At 43.2% G+C, this 21,260-nt stretch overlaps 2 protein-coding genes across 3 annotated transcripts in view; both read right to left on the bottom strand.

The window, feature by feature from the left end:
- Window positions 1-7,531, bottom strand: part of RFXAP (regulatory factor X associated protein) — a 47,242-nt gene extending 39,711 nt beyond the window's left edge. The window contains exon 1 of the mRNA XM_014895374.2: window positions 7,475-7,531. Within this exon, the coding sequence (XP_014750860.2) occupies window positions 7,475-7,531 (57 nt within the window). The remainder of the gene's footprint in view (window positions 1-7,474) is intronic.
- SERTM1 (serine rich and transmembrane domain containing 1) lies at window positions 6,379-20,909 on the bottom strand. 2 transcript variants are annotated; one of them, XM_088159571.1, is made up of 3 exons: window positions 20,769-20,909; window positions 13,725-13,819; window positions 6,379-9,090 (listed from the first exon to the last, which is right to left on the bottom strand). In XM_088159571.1, exon 3 carries the CDS (start codon window positions 8,904-8,906, stop codon window positions 8,583-8,585), a length of 324 nt encoding a protein of 107 aa, XP_088015697.1. In that variant the 5' UTR covers window positions 8,907-9,090; window positions 13,725-13,819; window positions 20,769-20,909; the 3' UTR covers window positions 6,379-8,582. The 2 variants fall into 2 exon arrangements, with proteins under 2 accessions (XP_088015697.1, XP_014724396.1); XM_014868910.2 differs by lacking the exon at window positions 20,769-20,909 and adding an exon at window positions 20,424-20,577.
- Between the last annotated feature and the right edge of the window lie 351 nt (window positions 20,910-21,260).

Here is a 21,260-nt window from a genome sequence, read left to right as displayed (position 1 = left end):
AAGTCAGCATCTTCAGATACAGGTGAGTGATATAAACCTCTTTTTTTTTTTTTCCTTCCAGGCAAGAGAAAGGTTATATAACTACTTCAGGTGACCACGAAGCTGCCCTAAAGCTGGTCACTATGTAGATGTTCACAGGAGTCACACTGTCTCCCAGCAGCTCCTACGGCATCCTGGCTGCTGGGGAGAGGGAAGGCAGCGAGTGCATGGTACCCACCAGCCCTGGGCGTGTCAGGATGCCAGGACAGTCCCTGAGGCTGTGCGAAGGGGGTGTATGCAGAAACAAATGAGGAGCAGATCCCGCTTGCTCAAATCGCCCTCAGAGCTCATGGATCCCAGTGCTACTGAAGGCAGAGTCCACCTGCCCATTATTCCTTGTCTGCAGACATGGCTCTGTTTCTCCATCCTCTCTGGCACATTTCCTGCAGCAGCTGAACACCCATGGGCAGAGAAGATACCATGCTCCCCAAACATGTAATCATATCCATTTCCCTAATTACCCTTCCATTTATCTATTTTGCATGGCGGGTTTCTGTTGTAAATAGGAAGCAATTGGTGGGTGATTTGCCTCAAAGCATAACTATTTTTTTTCTCTTGTTTTTCTGCAAGCTTTTTTTTTTTAAGATAGAGAGGCAGAAGAGGTGCAAATTCAGTTCAGTTCTATCTACACAATTTTCAATTCCTTTTGCTTATTCTCTGATTATTTATTTGTGTACCTATTTATTTATATATCCAATTCTACTCTCATTAAAACTTTCTTGGTTTTTGCTCTTCACTTTTGCCTCTGCTGGGATCCATATTTGGGGAAGAAAACCAGATGACCATCCCAGCAAGATTACTTTAAGAGGACACCTACTCAGATGGACTAGGGCACAGGAGGGAGCAAGAGCAAAGTTCTGCCTTTTTGATAACAACTGAACAAATCCAGATGACGAAGGACAGGAGCACCCAAACTGAACAAAGGTCAGTCTGTCTGTCTTCCTTATTTTTCCACTTTCTTTTTCCCTCTGCAACAACCCTTTTATTACAGCATTATAATCCAGCATTCTGTAATGCAAAGTCATGCAGAATTGTTTCTCGTTTTGCTGCCTTCTCTTTCACTTCAGCTGAAAGCACTAGTACTCAACTAATTGTTTTTGATCTTGTGAAAGTTCAAGTTACAGTATCCAATATTTTTTTTCATCACAGCAAGCTCTATTTCCACTGAATGAATACTGATGAGTTAGACACTAGAAAGTGCCTTTGGTCAAACAACATGCCTTGTTCTGAATTCTCAGTAAATCTAAATCTGTCAGTAAAACCTTCTTTACTTTGAAAATTAACTACAATGTTTTGTAATGCATTTCTAAAACTTTTATCAAGAGTTTTTTTCCTGGAAGTTCTTTATGTGTAGCACAGGGCTGCAGGGTCCCTTTTCAATGCACACATTTATCTGGGCATGGTCCTTCCATATCCTCCCTGGACCACCAGCCCATGCAAGAGCAGATGATGAGGGACAATGTGGCAATGTGAGAGGGAATCTGTGTACTCAATACCTTTTCTGGGGCAGGATCTCAGGATCTCACTTCACCCACTGTGAAGCACAGATTTGCCCCTCACTTGACATCAGCAGGACTGACAGTGTCTTATAACAAACACCGTGAAATCTGGACCACCTTGGTCTAACAAAATTGTCTGGCAGGTCTAACTTGGCCTTTAAACTTACTGTTTGGAGCAGATATTAGGGTTAGCCTTTTCCCCTACAAGCACTTGTTTTCATAGTGATGGCTGAAATGGCAAATTTAGACATTTCTTCAGGAATATAACATAGGACCATAATCTGAAATAGTGCATTTGTGAGGTTCTCAAATATTGAAAAGTTAGTGAAGGAAAATTATTCCTGCAGAGATGTGGTGACATGTTCACTCAGGAGTTAATTTCTGAATAAAACCATCCTCAAAGCATGAATGAAAACTGAAAACCATGAAGTAGCTCTGTTTTAAAGAAACTTCTGAAAATGTGTGTTACTCATTCTTCAGACTTCTTACTGTGGAAATGAGGCACACTCCTATGGGTTTTCCAGCGATGTTACAATATCATGCAAAACTACTGTGAGGATAGAGGCGTTTCTCATTGAAAAGCCCTCTCTGGAAATGTAAAGAACAGTTTTTGAAGAGCAGTTAGTTCCACATGTTCTGAACTGTGCTGTGTAGCAGGAGAGCTGGGGCACTGACAGGTGGGAGGACAGGTAGCACCAAGTCAGTGTCTCCAGCTGAGGAGGTGCCTGTCCAGCTCCTGCCCAGCAATCCAGGCTGTGCAGAGGCACCATGACAGCCTGGGAGAGCCTTGTGTGATATCCCAGATGAAGTGCAAATTATTTGACAATCCTTTGGAGCCTTAGGATGCAAAAAAACCACCAAAAAACAAACCAAACAAAAAAAAAAAAGCACTAGCGTGTGGGAAAAAATAAGACTCTCATATGCCCTGACATATGAGACATCCATTTGTATGTTTTTCAGACTGCATCATCTTTTGCTCCCTGCCATGCTTCTGTTCTTGCTAGGGTGCCTTTGTATTATCATTTCTTTTTCCTAGCAGGTGTTTTAGCTTGTCCTAGTTTAATAAGCTTCATCTTCTGCATCCTGGTGAAGCTGATGGAAAAGGGAGGGTACCTTGGCAGAAATCCCCCAGAATACAGCTTCCAGCTGTGTAGCAGCATCCAGGGAGCTGGAGCAGGATTTGCCCTGAACAAACTACACAGGGAGTCTCCATTATAAAGATGTCCTTTATACTAATTTCTTACCTGTCAGCAACTGCTGAGCCGAAGCTCAAGAAAAAGCCATGGAAATGATTTATGCTAAATAAACTAAATACTAATAATATTAATAATAATAATTAATACTAATATACTAAAACAAATGACAAGCTGATCCCTGTGCTGAAGGAGCAGTGAAGCACAGTTTGTTAACTAGAAGCTTAGTGTCCATCTTATATTTAACCAATAATACTCTATAAAAAACGAACAAAAAAGAGAGATGTAACTATACTCTGGGACCAGGTCTATATGATCAGATCAGCATTCAGTGTTAGAAGTGCAGCTTCATAAGTAAATATGTGTGGCAAAATGCCCTGACAGACATCTACGCTTGTTTATTGAGGAGAGAAAAAATTGGATAGTGTAATTTTTTGTCCCCTTAAATAGTAGAAACTAGAGAAATCTTTTGCCAAAAATAATTATGTCAGCACAGCTGGCATAAAATACTCCATTTTTAACAATTCAATCATAGATTTTCGATTTAGAAATGGACACTTTGGCAAAAAATAGAAATTTAAAAAGGAAACATTTTATTTGTAAAAAGCTATACATTACTTTTTAAAGTAATTATTATACATTTTTAAAATTTACTTTTCTGCTTCTGATTTTTTAACTGAAGCTATTGAAATACATTTATGGTATTAAAACTGCATCTTTTGGTGCTGAAACAAATGCAGCCACTGTGCTGCTGTCTATAAGGAGCAGAAGGTGAAGTGAAACTATGCAAAGGAGCCAGTCCCATTTTCAGAAAGCACCTGGAGATTCTGTACATTCATAGCCTACGAGCCACCAGCCGTTTTCAGACTTACAGAGGATGAGCAGCTCCCACTGATCTAAAACAAAGAAGACAGAAGTGAAACACAGCTCATCTCACCTGGTCCTCGCTGTCACCTGCACGGTGATTATCAGGATTACACCAGTGGGCTTACCTGCCCTTGGAAGCGGATACACAGGAGGAGGATGCTGCTTTCATCTCCAAAGCACAGCGCTGGGAGGAGCCGGGCAAACACCTGCATCTGGCATCAGGAAAGTGACCTTGGCCGAGCCCCTTTGGACAGTTTGGGCTGCTGGTTTGGGCGGTGTGAGCGAGCCAGGAGCTCTGTGGAGCTCTGTGGAGCTGCGCTGTGGCCGCAGGCGCGTCCCGCTGGCACATCAAACTGCCTGGCATCACTGAGCTGTAACGCAGCTCGAAGGCTGCCCCAGGCAAGAGCAAGCCCCCTTTTCTTGGAGAGGGGAAAAAAGGGCTCCTTCAGGCTAGTTTTATGCCTTGCATTCGGGGGATGTAATCCTGGGCTGTAGCCACAGAGCGGGGCCCTTGTCTTGGGGAGCCTGCGGAGGGCAGCGGATGCCAAAAGGTCACCCAGGCGGGGAGCAGCTGGGCTGGAGCTCACAGAGCCTCCTTGGGCAGCCCTAGCAGATGCAGCGAAAATAGAAGATAGATTCTTTTACCAAGAAGAATGGACCTCGTAAAAAATCTTCTCACACAGATGTCTTTGCTAGGGTTCTCACCAAAAAAAAAAGTAAAAAAGCGCAGAAGGAAAGAAGCTCAGAAGTACAGTGGAACAGGTTCATTTTGGGATTCAGCCTTGCCAGAGTACCGTGGGGTTAGACAGTGAGGGGAAGGCAAACAAGCTGCACAGAAGAGGAGTAACACTTGCTTCCCCGTTAAAAGACTTTTATTGGAAATCCAGATGACTTTCATCTTACAGAGACAAACAAACCTTTCAGGTGAGCTGGCAGAGAAGGGCTGAACACAGAAAATAGTTTCAGTGAAATAAACTCTCCATGGAGCTGAAGAGCTGCTAAGTGAAAAGCATAACACTACTTCGGGGTGGGAATAATTTGGTAATAAATAGATAAACATAATGGGTTAACTTGACAGTAGGGCTAAGGTGACCCACAGTGCAAGAGTTGTAGATACAGAGGCTGCTACAGCTTTCAGCAGATAATCTGATTAAATATGGTTGAATGGTGAACTAAAGGAAAATAAATTTTCCATGTGTTCCAGAAATTCCTTCAGTTCTTTCCTCATCCATGTTTTATTCATATTCTTTTTTCTATGGATTTCCAGGTATGCTTTGCAACTACCTGATGCCATGCAGTCTTGGAGTCATATCTTAACAAAGTTAATGGCAGTGTTTGAGTTAGGGGGCTCAGTAACCACCGAAAATTGCTCGGGAAAGAAGCTGAATGTGAAATGTGAATCCACATCACAAAAAGGCAGTGGAAAAGCTGGAAAAGTATGTGGCTGCAGGGAGGAGGGGGAGCTGAGCAGCTCTTTAGCAACAAATTATTGAACTAATTACCTCCCAGTAAAGATATTGCTTACTCAGCTCCAGGGATGAGAGAACGCATCAGGAGGAGGCAGCGAGCCAGAAGCCTCTGAGTTTCATCACTGACATGAAGCAGGCTGCCTGAGGATTGTCTGATCCAGTCCTCTTGCCCAAAGCAGGGTCAGCTTCAGGCAAGTTAACACATGCAAGCACCGCAGCCTCTCTGGACAACCTGTGCCAGTGTTTGACTACCCTCTCGATGCATTTTCTTGTGGAATTTAATGTGTTTCAGTTTGGCCTCTTGTCCTGGTGGGGGCACCACTGGGAAGGCCCTGGCTCCCTCTTCTTCCTTCTTCCCACAGGGTGTTTATATACATTGATGAGATCCTTCAGAGCCTTCTATAGGCTAAACAGTCCCAGCTCTCTCAGCCTCCCCATATGAGAGATGCTCCAATCCCTTAATCATCTTAGCAGCCCTGGGCTGGGCTTCACAGGTATCTCCACATGTCTCTCTCTTCTACTGGGGAACCCAGAACTGGACACTGCAGAAAATATTCCCACAACTCTAGCTGGAATAGAATAGTGGAATATTTGCAGCTGGAAGGTACCTACAGCGATCATCTAGTCCAACTTTCTGACCACTCTGGGGCAGACCAAAAGATAAAGCATGTTGATAAGGGCATTGTCCAGGTGCCTTTTAAACACTGACAGGCTTGGGGTATCCACCACCACTCTAGGAAGCCTGTTTTAGTGTTTTCAGGTTGACTTAGGCTCAGATTCTCAGGTGGATTTTTTTTTCCTCTTTTTTTCTTGAAAAACTGGTACTTAGCAATCCTCAAAAATGCCATTGTGCTTTTGCCTGTAGCTTCTCCTGATGCTATTTTGTTGGAACACACTTGTTTCTATTCAAATCTGTCCTGAAGAGAACAGATGCAACTCAGCTGAAATCGTGATGACTATACAATCCCGTATGTCGCTGCAGAGTGGAAAAAAAGTAATAGTATCTAGTAAACTACAAAGCAAAATCAAATGTGTGGCTTCAGTTATCTTTGTTATTTTCTGCCATTGGAAAAATACTTTCTGTTTTGGTGCAGTTTGACAACAGCTCACCGAACGCAGCTGATGAGGTTTCACCAGTTTGTATTTTAATATCAAATGTCTCTATATCTGCAAGTATAAACACATTGCTGGGAACAAACACCCATCCCAACCTGTGGTCTCATCTCTGGTTTTGATTAAATTCCTCCATTTGCAGCAAAGGAAGCAACAAATTTACAACTTTGTCAGTAAGGAAAGATAGTCAAACAGTTGTTCGGTGTTGATTTATGACTCATTTATTTCTATCTACAGTCAACATACAAATATATTCTGTTACAGGTTTGGGATTTTAAAGAGCTTTCAGAAGGGAAATAATGTTTCCTGATCCCTTTTAAACAGCTACCTCTTTTTTCAAGGCCAGTTGTCAAATACAGTGAAAAGTGACATACAAGAAACTTTTGTCTAGATGAATAAAACATTCCAAGCTGTAAATATATTAATCAAACCATTTTGGCTCAGAGAGTCTGCAGGCTTACATTCTTTATTAGTCAGCAAGTTCTTTGGCCTCTGTAAGGAACTAATCACCACCATAAGTCATTACCACTTACCATACTGCACGTCCACTTTTAAAAACTGAAAACACCAACTCCAGAATCATCTGTATTGTTTGGCAACAGCAGCAGTATTTCTAATTATTATATTTACACCAGACTTTCCAAATGTGTATTTTAAAGCCTGTGTAGTTAATGGCAGAGTCTGTCTTGTTTACAAATGCATGGACAGCTCAGCAAGAGGTACAAATGTGTTTGGGAAGTGTTCCCTAACCCTCGGCCTGCTGGGCAGTGGTGCCATGTGAGGGGAGAGCAGCTCCTCCTGCTGAGATCATTCATTCTCCCAGAGTTACACCTGTGTTATGTCAGTAACAGAAATGGCAGTGGCAATGCCATGCCTTTCTTAGGTCTCTCCAGTGACTTGGATCCAGCCACGAGAGCAAAATTTTTATGGGCTTGGGTGTCAGGACAGAGCTGTTCTCGCACCGTGCAATACGGACACACAAGGCAACACACCAGCCTGGGGCTGCAGTTTTAGTAGGTCACACTTGGCACTTCAAATCACTAATTTGAATGTTTGGCTTGATTTAAAGCCCAACTGACCATAGGATCCAGTTCACAAAGCTGCTCATTATTTTACTGCAGAAATTGAGTGACATGTTGCATTTTGAGCACAGGAAATGATAGCCCAGAAAATGGGATGGCAAAGAGGAGTGAGACTTTGGATCCATTTCTCTTCCCCTCTTGCTGGCCTTACTTTATGCTGATGGGGAAAAGTGGGAGAGCCACTGCCATTTTTCCTGCCCATCCCTTCATACCCTTTTCAGGTACACCTTGCACTTCCTGCAGGTCAGAGCACAGGTCTTCCTGGCCATTACGCAGATCCCTGTGTGTCCCCCTCCACCCACTGCACATTTCTGAAACCACAGAACAGAGTCTGGCCCAGAAAGTCCTCACCAGCACAAGCAATTTCTGTCCCTGCTGGCCCTGCTCACATGAGTACAAACATCACGTGCCTAAAGGAGAGTTTAGGAGCTCTTCACTTGCTACCTCTATTTGTTGAATGCAGATCTTTTACAAAAAACCACTGGTTTGTCCTGGTATCCAGTAACAATAAGCTGCAGTATCAGTGAAGAATGAAAAGGAGTAGTGTGGTATTTATGATTCAGCAGCAAAAGCTGCCCCCTGGAGGAACATGTCATTAGGCAAATGAGATAATGAGATGCCACGGGGTCCAAAAATACCTCCACACATTCAACAGTGAGTATCGTTATTGTAGTCGCTTTACTAAGTTAACCAAAGAGACTCAAAAACTGAAATACAGACTTTATACAGAACCAGTTGGGAGTACAAATAAACAAAAGCAACATTCTTCAAGAATTGGTTGTGTTTTATATCAATAAATACTGAATAAGATGTGAAAATTAAACAGAAAAAGGGAAACAATATCCACAACTTTGAATTGTCCCAGTATTTATAATTTAAGCATTTTTTTTTTGTACTTTAGCAATAGGGATTAAATCCAGAAGTCCTTATATAATTAAAAAAGGAAAAGAAAAATAGTCAGCATATTGCTGACACAAGACTAGGGAAGGGGTCACAATTAGAGCAGAAAAATGACACATCCAGTTAGAACTGTATTACAATTTGGCAGGAGTACTCTTGATGAACACCGTCTATGTGTGAGAAAAAGACAGCATCACTATTACAGGCAAGAAACAATGATCAGGTATCATTATCCATTGTCCAAAATGAAAATTAGTTAAAGGGGAAATGAAGACTAGAAAAGGAAAGGGGAAAAAAAATAAGGAAACGTTTAAAAACACCTCTTGATAATAGTCTTCTAAGGCAAATGTTACATGCACTACTTCCCCAAGAAACTAGACAAAGCTCTTCCATTCCCCGTGTGTTTCCTTTCATTTATTTTCACGAAGAAAGGTTTGAGAGAGCAGAGCGCTGGGAAGAAATACTGCAAACCTCTAAATTAGTGAATGAACTTCCAGCATCACTATTGTATTCAGGGTAGGAGGAACTGGAAGAAATTATGTTTTTCAGCCTCTGAAGTGCAATGATCAGTAGCAAAAGGAGAAAAGCCAAGAGGCTAAGGAATATAGAAACATAGACATAGACATTGGATAAACGGCCAGGTGATGAATCCACTGAAGTTGAAAGGGATGTGGGATACAGCTCCAGGAAAGTCCCATTTTCCATGTTTCCTGAAAATCCAGATGAAGGGTCGGGTTCTGACATTATTTGGTTTGTGTTTTAAAAGTTGCAACAGATCTTGTATTCAAAGGCAGTTTTAGTGGCATAAAAAGGGTTTATTTTAAGCAAACATTTTTCCATCACAATGGTGAGGTTACAAGTCAGCCGGCGAATGAATTTATCCTTTACTGCTCAAGCTCAGGACAATTTAAGATTTTATCCTTCAGAACTGTAACGGGGAAAAAAAAAAAAAAAAAGCAAGGTTAATTTACTAGCAGATAATGTGCACCTGATAGAATTTAGGTCTTAAGAGTTATATTTCTTAGCTCGAAGATGCAATTCTTAAACAATTAGCTAGCAATTATCTCTACATCTCAATTTTCCAAAATGCGGGGATTAGGAGAAATCCTACTGAATCCTAATAGATTAAAATTGACTCTTCCCAACCATGACTTGTTTATTGCCGAACAGCACGATCAAAAATGTACTTTATATGGTATTGGAATCCAAATTTATCTTGTGATAAAAATTCCAGTCAAGTAATGAAATCCCCTCTCAAGACTTCAGCTCCTCAACCTAGATAAGCAAAGCCACTCAACATCACAGTTGGTGATGAATCCATTAGCTACTTACTCCATATTGTCTTGCCAGAGGTACCCAGAATTAGAAAAATCTGCCAGACTTGCTTTCTTACTGTGTATTTATGAAATGTTTTGAATGGTTTCAAATATCAAAATGTACCTTGCTGTAATTCTGCCATGGAGATCTCAATGGCAGGCATGTTTCAGTGGAGTGATGCAACTTCTGACACCTACAAGCAAAATCCCAAGGGATGGGCAGCCCTGCCAGCCCAGCAAATGTGAGAGGACTATCTAAGGGCCATGGAAAAAGGTTACATTCCAGATGTTATTTTATTGTTTATTTATTATGTTTTTTGCTTTACTGTGGAGCTTTTAGTGGTCTTAATCAAGCATCCCAATAGCCTGCAAGATATGCAGGAGTACAAAACTGCATCTGCAAAGACCAGATAAAAAAATTCTTACCGTTGTATATAACTCATAGTCATACATAAAATATACTAAACTAAAACCATTTTATAACCCTAATAGTATTTAGCCCCACAGGAAACCGTACTTGTTGTACCTCATGAAATAAGTCACAACAGACTGAACAAAGAGAGATCCTTATGAGATTATACTCCTTTTGAACTGTCTTTAATTTAGTGATATAAAATTAACTAATGGAACAATACGTGTTCATTTCATGTTCTGGAAATAGTTAATAGTTAAGCTAATTTATCCTTTTTAAAAGATAGGCTTTGATATAGAAGATGTTTATTCTTAATTACTTGTCATAATGAAAATCAGATCCATTATTAATTGAATTGCTCTATAATAACTTAAGGAATTAATTCACATGAATTCTTTAACACAGAAGAAGTTGAGAGCCTTTAAAATTTTCACAAATTTGAAATCTACTACATTCTGCTTTTACTACTAGCACTTGACACTGATACAAGGAATAACTTTGGCATTTTTGGGACTTTTTCTGAAGTTAAGTGGAAAATTTATAGTATTAAATAAGACTAATCAGAACCTCAGTTAAGCAGAGACGTGTTTTCCTAAATCAGAGCTTGTACAGGTCTTACAACATCACCCAGGCTATTTTTAAATAAGTATTTTGTAGTGAGATCAGAGACGCTGTAAAGTCTGATTCCGAATGGAGCCATGAGTAAGTTTCATTCAGTGCACCACAGCCACCACTTCAGCTCAGGTTCCTGCTTCTGCTGGGAGAAGAAGGCAAGTGCCATGAACTGTTTGTCTCTGTTACCTGATCCTCCTGAAGAAATAACCCCCAGAGGAGAGTCAGATGGCAGTTTCACCTTCTTGTTATGTCATTGGGGTATTTTTGCATTTCTGGAAACTAAATACAGCAACATCACAACATTTAGCCCAAATCTAGTCCCAAAAAATTATTGGGAATTTTGCCACTGGCTTCAAAGTATAATGGCAAAGCTGGTAAACTGCACTAAACCTGTTGTCTTTCTGAGAGCTGTAAACTGACCCAGGAAATGAACCACAGAGGCAAAGTTTTCACATTCTGTGGTGGTCTCTGCCTTTACCTCATCTATTTTTGGAAAGCTGAGTTGGTTTAAGGCAAAGAATGAATTCCAACTGTTGTTCCTGAATGACTGCACATGGAAAACTGTCTGACAGGAGGCAGCTTTCCACTTAACTGCTCTTGAAAACTCCTGGGACAGCAGAACTGGCACCTGTCTGCTGGGGGACTCAGATTTTGTGGTGTATCTGGATCTGGATTACTTTGCCAGAGGCACCTCTGCAATGCCAGATTAGGGCTGTGGCTGTGTGACTTGAGGAGGTTCCCTGAGTCCTCTGGGCCAGCCTCACTGCTGAGAGCCCCAGATCATACTGGGCCTTTCTGACTATGGCTGAGTCTTCATGCTGCTCCATTGTTACACAGCCTTGCTGCTCTGATGGACAATCCACCTAGAAAATTCACATATTTTAGTAAAAACAATTCACTGGTCCAAGAAGGTACAGACTCTACTTCCACACTCTGCTGATTTTAGATATACAAGAGGGAAAAACCTTGTTCTGCTATTCTCATCCCCAAATATGAGCATTGGCACAAAAGGAAAGGCTTTCCTAGATACATGGTGCCATTTTTAGATCCTGGCTTTTCAACCAGAGCCACTATTTAGGTATATTCTCCCAGCTGTGTATTGTTTCTTCATTCATATCCTTTGTATAAACAGGTGAGGACAACCATTCTTATTCCAGGGGTAAGCCAACTTGGCAGATACTCCAGGCAGGCTCAGTTGGAGTTTTCCATATTTCCTTTTATCCTGTGGTATGTAGGAGATGGGCAAGGTTGCATCCACCAGAAGAAGGGCAAACTGAGTAAGTGAAGGATTAGGCAAGGCAGTGATCTGTGTAAGAGGCCAGCTGCAGCCATGCTCAAGCTAGCTCACTCTTGCATATCTGATGGTACCTGCTAGAAAATCCATTTCGTAGGGAAATGCAAATGTGGTCAGGAGCAGAGCCTTCACAATTAGCATATGCCCTGAGTCCCAAATTATATGTTACATATGTAATTTAATCTTTAGCATTGCTAAGACAGTAGCCATCTCCCAGTTCAGAGTAAAGTGAATGTTAAATGAGACTGCAACACTCTCCAGGATGGCATGAACAGAACTTTTTCATAGTCCCAATGTTATAAATGCTTTACTGTCTATATTGTATTTCCTCATATATCTTGATGCAACGATTCTACTTCTCCAGTCAAATATAATTTAATGGTGCCTACTCACACCACTGAAACCCTAAAAATTGAGGAACAGGAAGCAAAGATAAGTCTGGAAGACTCAATTTCTTGTGAGTTTATCAGCCACAGAAAAGCACTTTGTTTTCTTGGTTCTTCCTGTATTTTTGTGACTGCAAGCTGAGAAATACCTTGTCTGTTTCAGTGTCTTCAAGATGCTTAAGCAGAGAGACAAATTGACATCAAAGAAAATCAGCGCTTGTATATTACATAAACTAACCCTTTTGTCACAATCTCCTATGAACTGTTTCTTTACAGGTAGCAGGTATCCTAGAAAGCCCTTACTGTAAACATCTCCTAACAGATGAGCTATTAATTTGCCTTTAGTATAGTTACAACAAAGAGGTCCCTTGCCTGGCCAAACTTCAATATGCTGTAACAGGGCAGGAGGAAGATTGTGCAGGTTCCCAGGTAATATGGTGATGCCAATTCTAAGATAACACTTACTCATCCCTAAAGATGTGTGGCCCCTTCCCAAGTTCTGCTGTCACAGTGAGTGGTTCCAAAAGTTGGCAAGAAGTTTTCACTAGATTGATATCTAGTATCTATCATCATCACATCTATCATCAATATGTATGAAGGCCAGGGAGCTCCTGGTTTAATTCTTTCATCTTTCCCCTAACTGCCTTTGTTTTCTTCATTTATTTCCTTCTTATATTTCCAATATTGCCCTTCCAGAAAACACGTAACACTAAATATTTAATGCCAATAAAAATATGTTTGCATGCTCATACTTAAGGACTGAATGAATTTTACGTACCAGGAACACTTCAGCCTTGAAAGGCAATATGCTCTAGACTGGAAAAATGTAGCAGTTTTAACATCATGCAACTAAATAAGACAGTAGCTCTAGACAGAAATAAAAGATGTGAGCAACATTTTATTCCATTGAAAATGTAGGTAGGAAAGGCAAAGAATAACTTCTAGCTTGGAGTTTACCGAGAATATGATCCTTAATACTTCTTCTTGGATACATGCCTTGGCAATTAAAAGACCACAAGTAAGTAGGATAGTTCTTTTTCCCATTACAGATAGACCTTCCAGGAGCAGAGAATCCCTTTTCCACTCTGCCTGGGAAACGGGATCAATTGCCAACTGACTCAATAAAATAGAGCACAGAAGGAAAAGAAAAACTATTTCCTGCCACAAGCAAAGTTTTCCTTTTAATTTATGATCTAATTTCATTTTTTATTATTATTTAAATTTATGTCTTTGAAAATCTAAGAAGACAAGTGCCCAGATAGCTTGGTTGCAGATTAAAATCAGGTTATATTTTGTTCGGGGGTTTGTGTGGGGCTGGAAAAAGGAAACCCTCTGAGCCATAAGGATACTTAGATTAATTCAGATAGGCTCCAACGATTCTCTAATTTACATTTCCCATGGATCTGCAGATTATAGAGTCATTTATATCAATGTAAATCAAAGACATCGTGACCTGGGATCAGACCCAGAACGCATGAGTTAAATCTGGTCTTTAAAAGTAAAAGAAAAATGAGCAAGGAGAACAAATAAAATACTTACAAGCAGGAAGAAGATATGGAAATAGAAGCCGAATGCAGAGGATGTGGTTGGTGATCACGCCCAAATCTAAAGGGACTACCTGCTGAGAAAAGGCCCTATAAAAAAGCAAATACAAGTGGAAGAGTTTAGTAATAACTACTATATTAATAAAATAAAGGAATGACAAGTGCTGAATTTTGACTGCTCTTGCTGGCAGAAATTTCAGAAGAAAAAACAAACCAACTGGATCCTGGCTTGTGTTTTATTCCTGTTAACAACATCCTTGTGCTGCCCAGTTACAGCACGGCAGGTACAGTATCAAAACCATGATCCTGAACTCTGCTTTACAGACAGACTTTGATAACACCTTTCTCTTGTTCTGCAGTGTGCTCCAGGGCCAGGACAGACAAAGGTCTCCTGGCACCTTTTTAAGCACTAGAGCACTGTATCTGCTCTCCAGTACATTTCACATGATACCCTAAAGACTCCTCCCAGGAATCAGGTCTTTTGGATTACACACTATTATTTATTACTTCTCTTTATTTCTGACTATCTGCAGTTTAAATTTTCACATACCTAAAATATCCAAACTGAGTATGTTATATGCACAAGAATAGGTAGAAGAATTTTGTGTGCTACGTGCATTCAATACCTAAAATTAAAACATAGCCCCTGAATTGTTTTTAATAAAGGAAATTAAATTTCTTATGTAGGAAGAAACAGTCCTAGATGATGCAGATTAAAGCAAAAGAGGGGCCACTCTCAAACAAATTTTCCCCTCTGGGAGAGAAAAGACACTTTCACAGTCATTGTACATCTTAGAGCTCTGCCCCTTCATCACATTTGGTTTGACTGTATTAGAGAAGCAGATCTCTGGGAATGGATCTTGATGCATTGTTGTGCTGCTTTCATCCCTTCAGTCACTTCTGGTTTAAGCCTCTCCAAGTTCAAAAGAAAATTATCTAGTACAGTACTGTTGAAATCCAAATGTTTTGATAACACTGACTATACTAATGTTCCACCCAAAGGGAGTCAGACAGCTTCTTGACCATCTCTTTGTGAAGGAGAGGTAGGAGGCTGTAGGGGAACCCCAAAGTCAGCTGCCCCAGAGATGGACCCAGCATATGCTGTGGATGTGAGGGCACCCCTGCCACCTTGCCCAGAACTGCTTCCGAGGGTGTGGTACAGGATTTTGGGAGGTACAGCAGCCCCTGCATGTGTTTTCTCTGGCAAATATGCCTCACAAAGCCAAGAGCTCTACCCTATGCCCCTCAGTTTTGTCTGCTTGTAGAAAAGACCTTTTCCTCCCTTTATTTCTTTCCTGGGGGAAAGAGGCATAGATCTCTGCAACAAGGCTGTATCTCCAACCAAGGCAAATACAAATTATTTTGCTCTTTTTTCTTGGTAGAATCCTTGTTAGTCCATCTCCCTCCAGATACACAGAGCATGCTTGTGCCCATTTCGCCCTTCATTCAATACAACAGTGCCACAATCTCCAGCAAGGCAAGGGGAGCAGAGCCGACCAAATCCTGGGCTGATTAAACACGAAGTGAAAAACACAAGACATCCTCGAGGCTTCCTAAGCGCAGGCATTGATATTCAAATGGCAAGTGTACACAGTGAGGTGGGGAGGGCAGAACTTTTAATTACCTTTGAAGAGCAGAGAAATACTGGGACCAGAACATCAACAAGCTTATCTTCAGAAGACCCCTTGCCATACACAGTTGTATCCCACATCATCTTGTACCTCCATCCTACATCCAGTCCTTCATCCTCTTGCACCACTCTAATGCCCCTCACAGCTATTTTTACCATTTCAACTGCAGCAGTAGCCTACACAAGGATTTGGCCCAAACAGTGCATTCATACACTGTGCCAGTAAGGTATTCAAGGAGTAGGGATCTATCTGTTCTCTGTATCTCTCAGGATGTGGAGAGGGGTAAGGAATCTCACTGCTGTGCCTCTGAGACCTTAGATAAAGAAATGGGGCCCTCCTGGTCTAGCCTCCTATGGAACCATCAATCTGATCTCACACAAAGGACACAGTCACCAAGGAAATTAGTCTCTCTCCTCTGCTGGTTCGTTTAAAAATATGGGGTGTTTTTGTTTGTTTGTTTGTTGTATTTTGTTTTTGTTTTTGTTTTTAATTTCCTGTGAAAAAATAGTGGTTGCTGAAAAAAACCCACCCAAAACTCAACAGCCTCCTCTTTGCTGACCATCCATAGTAAGGGTATTTGATTTCTCGGCATCTACTCCCAAATTTATTCCTCTTATTGCCACTCTGAATAACTTTTGCTGTTTTTGTTATTTTGTTATTTGCCACTCTCAGCCAAATTCAACCCAGGCAGAAAGTTCAAACAGATCTGAGCTCCTAAAGTTTAATGACAGCGGGTGATCATGCAGAGAAGACGTGAAGGTTCACACAGCCATTTGGTTGCCTGTAACAGCTATAAATCTTGGTAATTGACTTCTACAGTCAAAAACAGCCACTAAGGTGTCACTGTCGAAGTGACAGATCCCAAGTGCCCAGCTGGAAAGGAGGTCCAGGGCAAGGTTAGCCAAGGAAGAGGAGAAACCAGCAGATGTCAGGAATCCTTAACTTCTGTATTTTGTGTGATGATTTCTAGTTTGATTTCTTGTAACATCCGACTTGGAAGATTTGTTTGAACAGAAAATTTAGTGTAGTGTGGAATGGCTGCTTAATGAGAAATGACATTCCATTAAAACCCATTTTCCTCAGTGGAAAGTGAGGGAAGCTTCAAGTGCTTCTGCCTTCTTGCCTTCTTTCATGGTTGAGTCATCCCATCCCATTCCTGCTACCCATTCTTTCCGAAGGCTGCATGGAGCATCCCACCAAGTGATAAGCCTCTCAGGAGATTCCATCCAGCATATGTGTGATCTAATTAGCGGTGATCTAATTAATCTCAGAACAAAAAAAATTAATTAAGTTTTGCTACTTCATGCCTGACTCTTCACAAGGGATCCCAATAACCCCCTTTTTTTATTTGACACAGGCAGAGCAGCACTGGACACCACAACTGAGGCCAAGTGGCCAGTGCAGTGGAGGGCTGTGCACTGTGCTTGCCCTTCCAGAAGCCACCACATTTCTCATGGGGCAGTGCTTCAGCTCCTGCACATTGTTTACTCAGACCAAAACCTACCAGATAAATACCAAGCTCCAGGGCAAGTAGTCCTTGTTATCAGAGTTTGCTTTCATTTTCCATCACACTCATGTGTGAAACTAAAAACTTGAAGTGCTTAGACCTTCAGGTTCAGCTCCAGGTAGACGGCGGAAAGTCCCTCAAAAATATCATACACATCCCCTTCATCTACAAGGAATGCAGTTTTAGGAGAAAGTGTGGCTAAATCTGGAACTGAATGGATTTAAGGTCTCTATTGTCTCTCCCAGTGCTGCAGCACATCCTCCTGCCCCATGCCTATGACGTGGCTGCACCCACCTGAGAGCCCTCATCTCCCACACTCCATGCAGGAGTCCACTCTTGTCTCAGGAATTCTGGGCAGACTACAGCAAGGAGCTCTGCTGAACAGTAAGTGCCCTTCAACTTTGCTTGTTAATGGGGTTATTGGTCCTTAGCTAAAGAAGCAGTAACCCAGGAAGTAGAGTCCTGAACAGTAACAAAACGCTTTTCTATTGCAAAATTCAGCTGATATACCGATTTCAATATATTTTATAAAAAAAACCAGGTATAAATCACACATTTCATAAATCACAAATTTTATAAATCCATATAACACTGAAAAATGTCAAGCAGATTTCATTTCAGATTTCCTTCTTAGGAGCCTAGCCACAATATAAAGCTAGCATACAATTTTTTACACTTGGTTCAACAGAAATTTCTGTTAATGCAATTTCCTTCTTAGGAGCCTAGCCACAATATAAAGCTAGCATACAATTTTTTACACTTGGTTCAACAGAAATTTCTGTTAATGCATCATTTTCAGATTTTTTTTCTCTCCAAAAAAGCACAGATTCAATATCAACTCCATGCTGTACACTTAAATGTCAAGGGAGTTTTAGGCACAGATGTGCTATCACAGTAATTCACTGTAACTCTGCTTCCTGACTTGGGTACCTCAGCGTGCTTTACCAAGAAAAGTAAGAAAACACCCTTCTCCTTTGATTCTCCCTCACTGCTGTAATAAAAGATCCCTATCCTCATGCCATTCCTTATTTTACAGACACAGGCTGCATGCATGCCCTCTCCTGACAAAGAAACCATGGCATATTTGTTTGCCTAATATTCACATATAGTCCCTGTTTGCAAAACAGCCTGCAGTAACTTAGGCAAAGAGACAACACGATTGCAAAGGGAGCTGCAGCGAGCCACGCTGTGCTGTGCAAGCATAAGGGGGCAGGGTTGCACCTGAAATGCCAAAAAAGAGCAAGTGAGTGATGTAGGCTATGGAAGGAGAGTTTCTGCTGGTGCTAGATAGAGCGATCTGTTCAACAACTGCCTCTCAGATGTCCTAGCTTTAGAGGACACTGTTGTGCTCCAACCCAGAGTAAGAGTAATTCCAGTGGCAGGGATGGTGACAGCACGGGTGAGGGCTTGTCTTAGCATGTCATCAAACGGCTGCTGAAGGCATCAAACCAAAGCGAATGTGCTGGGACAATTCAGGGAAATTAAAGGAATGATGGACAGGGTGCCTAAATGAAGCTACAAGTAAGCACAAGGTGGAGCTCGGAGAAATGCAAAGACGATGGCTTGAGGGAGAAAGGTGCTGAGATCACAGGCTGATCAAAGCCCAGGGGTATATCTTGGGAAAACAGGAGACTTGGTACATCATATATGAGACTTGGTACATCATGAACAGGCAACTGTCAATGACACTTGAAAGCAAAGCCTCAGACTGACATGTCCGATGCAGGGGGAAAGAGGGAGCAGCAGCAGGACTGGCAAAGAGGGGAGATGCAGAAAAAGTGGCAGGCTAAGAGGTGGGTTTTGCAGCAGCACCATGGATCGACTGTGTCATAACAGGATTTCCTCTGCACAAGCCAGGAAAAGGAGGCAACCGCAGTCATGAAGACACAGGGGAAGGACTCCTTGCAAAAGAGTGCAGGAAGTAGAGGTGAAAATATACTGACTTTTTAGTATTAGCTTTCAAGCCTCAGACCTATCAGAAACATCAGATTTCTCAGCACCTTCTGAATGTACTCTATCATTGAGATAATTCCTTTTCTGCTTATGTGTAGATGAGGTGCAAGGAGGAAAGGTTACGTTGCTTCCTGCCTCTGATGGGGAATTTACAGAATGCAACTTAAAATTTGCACTGCACCAGTAAGACTCGATTATGAACAAAGACACTTTGCAGAGGCGAGTTATCCCAGTTCAGCCTTTTACATCTGAAAAGCTTAGCAAAACCATGGCAATAACTTCCTAAGCCAAATATATCCACAGAAATACATGGTGATAGTAGTAGATTAGACCTGGACGCTGAAATAGCCCAAGAGCCCTTCCCCAGCGGTTCCAGGACCTGCAGCCTGTATCCTGTTGACACCAAAGCACACGCACTGGATATAGCAAGTAGCAGCCTGCAGGCAGGCCAGCCTGTGTGCCAGAGCACAAGAAAGCTGGGGAAACATGAGGGAGGCAGGGGGGACATGCCTGCCGTTTCTTTCCCCTGCCTTGGGTGATAGTGGGGACCCAGTCTGAGGAAGAGGTGGGAAGGACAGGCAGCCAGTATGCAGCTACAACCAGAAACCATCCCTAAGGAGAACAAGCCCTTCTAGGCATAATAGCAGAGAGAAGGCAGCTGGTGGTTTCAGGTTGCCTTTTGTTTCAGTCTGTTCAGGCACAGGAAAGTTAGAGTGGGCTCAAAATGATTGTAAAAAGCAAAATCACGAGGAAACAGACATGACACTCCAGCTGGATCCCTAATCATAATAAAACTGCCAGCACTATATGCATCTTATATGGTCCAGATTTTACACGTTTCTCCTGTTCATCTTTCTCCCATTCTGCTATAATTAGCTAAGAATTAATTTAATAATAGCTAGTATGCATTCCTAATTGTCTTTGATTTTATAAACGTTCATCAGCGTGGCAAATTCTCAGCCCTTTACCACTATTTTCACAATCTTCCTCTAACAGTTCAGCATTTGCAAGGGTAGGAAGAGCTTGCTTCACTTGATTTCTGTTCCAAACTTTATTGCATCTAGCAAAATGATGTTGAAACAACCTGAAGCTTTTAGGCAGACATAAAGTGCTTGCAAAGGGCACATTTTTTTGTGCATCCATCCTGTGTTTTTCTTCCATGCTGTGCTGTCTAAGCTCAGGCTCTTCTCCCACTACGTTGGATAGCAATCCTTTCCCCGTCATCTTTCCGCAAACAATGTGAAAGAGCACACCAGTGGCAGTCTGTGCTTATGCCCGCCGAGCCAAGAATCTGCTTGCACAGTGATGACCCAATGGTCTGCGCTATCACACCCCAGGGCTGCAGCATCTTTCAGCAAAAGAAACCAGCCCGTGCCTCCCTTCTCTCCGCATCCCTCCTTCCAAAAGCTGTGCAGCCCCGTGCTGTCCCCACGCTCTCCCAGAGCGTTCCCCTCTTTGCCTCCACCGAACGCAATTTCTCCAAACCCAGGGAGCGTTCGTTCAATTCAAGCACTCAGCCAACCCTCGAAGTGAGTTAGGCTAAATGCAGGCTCTTTCCAAAAGACGTTTGTGAACGATCAAGCACAGGCCACAAAACACATACCTCGGTTAAACGCTTGTGAACATCAAATGCCCTTGGTTACAGCACAGGACAGGCAAAGCGCTGAGGATGCTCCCTCGGAGCAGCAGCACGGGTGAGGCACGGCGGGAGCTGTTCCAGGGCGCACAGCAGCTTCCCAAACCCGCCGGGGACCCGCCGGGTCCCGCCTCAGCCGAGCGGCACCGCTCGGTGCCGGACAGAGGGAGCGAGCGGCCCCGGCGCTGCGGGGATGTGCGAGCAACAGCGCCCGGCAGCCGGGCAGCCCTGCCCGCCGGGGCTCCGCTGGCACCAGGGACACGAACAACGCGCACCGGGCTGAGGGGCAGGGCAGAAAAAAACACCCCGCACCTGGAGTGTCGACCTCCCTCGAAAGGCAGACGGCTGACGCCGCCGGGATGCTCCGGCTCGGGATGCTCCGGCTCGGGATGCTCAGGCGCAAGCGGCAGCGCGGCACCTTCCTGCCCGCAGCCGCCCCGCTGGGGCAGCCGCGCTCCTCGCTCCGCGCTGCCCGGCGCGGCTCCAGGCGCGGCTCCGGCTCCGGCCCCGGCCCCGGCTGCGCTCCGGCCCGCCCCCGGCCCGCCCCTCGCCCGGCCCCGCGCCCCCCGCCCCTCGCCCGGGCTGGGCTGCGGGGCCGCGCCGGGCGGGGCAGCCGCTGCCCCAGCACCCGGACAGGGCGGGCGGTGCTGGGGGGCAGAGCCTGCGGCCGGCCGAGCGCAGCCGCGGTGCCAGAGCCCCGGCGAGCCCCCCACCTCACCGGCTTCGGGGGATGGAAGTCACCCCGCATCGTGCAAACCCGCACCAACTCCTGGCTCTGACCGTCCCACGGCTGGCCCACAGCAT

This window comes from Sturnus vulgaris, chromosome 2 (genome assembly GCF_052056855.1).
Source record: "Sturnus vulgaris isolate bStuVul1 chromosome 2, bStuVul1.hap1, whole genome shotgun sequence".
NCBI classification, from domain to species: domain Eukaryota; kingdom Metazoa; phylum Chordata; class Aves; order Passeriformes; family Sturnidae; genus Sturnus; species Sturnus vulgaris.
The sequence above is the reverse complement of the archived record's forward strand: the minus strand, read 5'-3'. Positions and strand labels throughout refer to the sequence as shown.

Excerpts from the sequence above, each read along its gene's own strand:
- SERTM1 (XM_088159571.1), bottom strand. The coding sequence starts at position 8,906 with ATGTCAGAACCCGACCCTTCATCTGGATTTTCAGGAAACATGGAAAAT.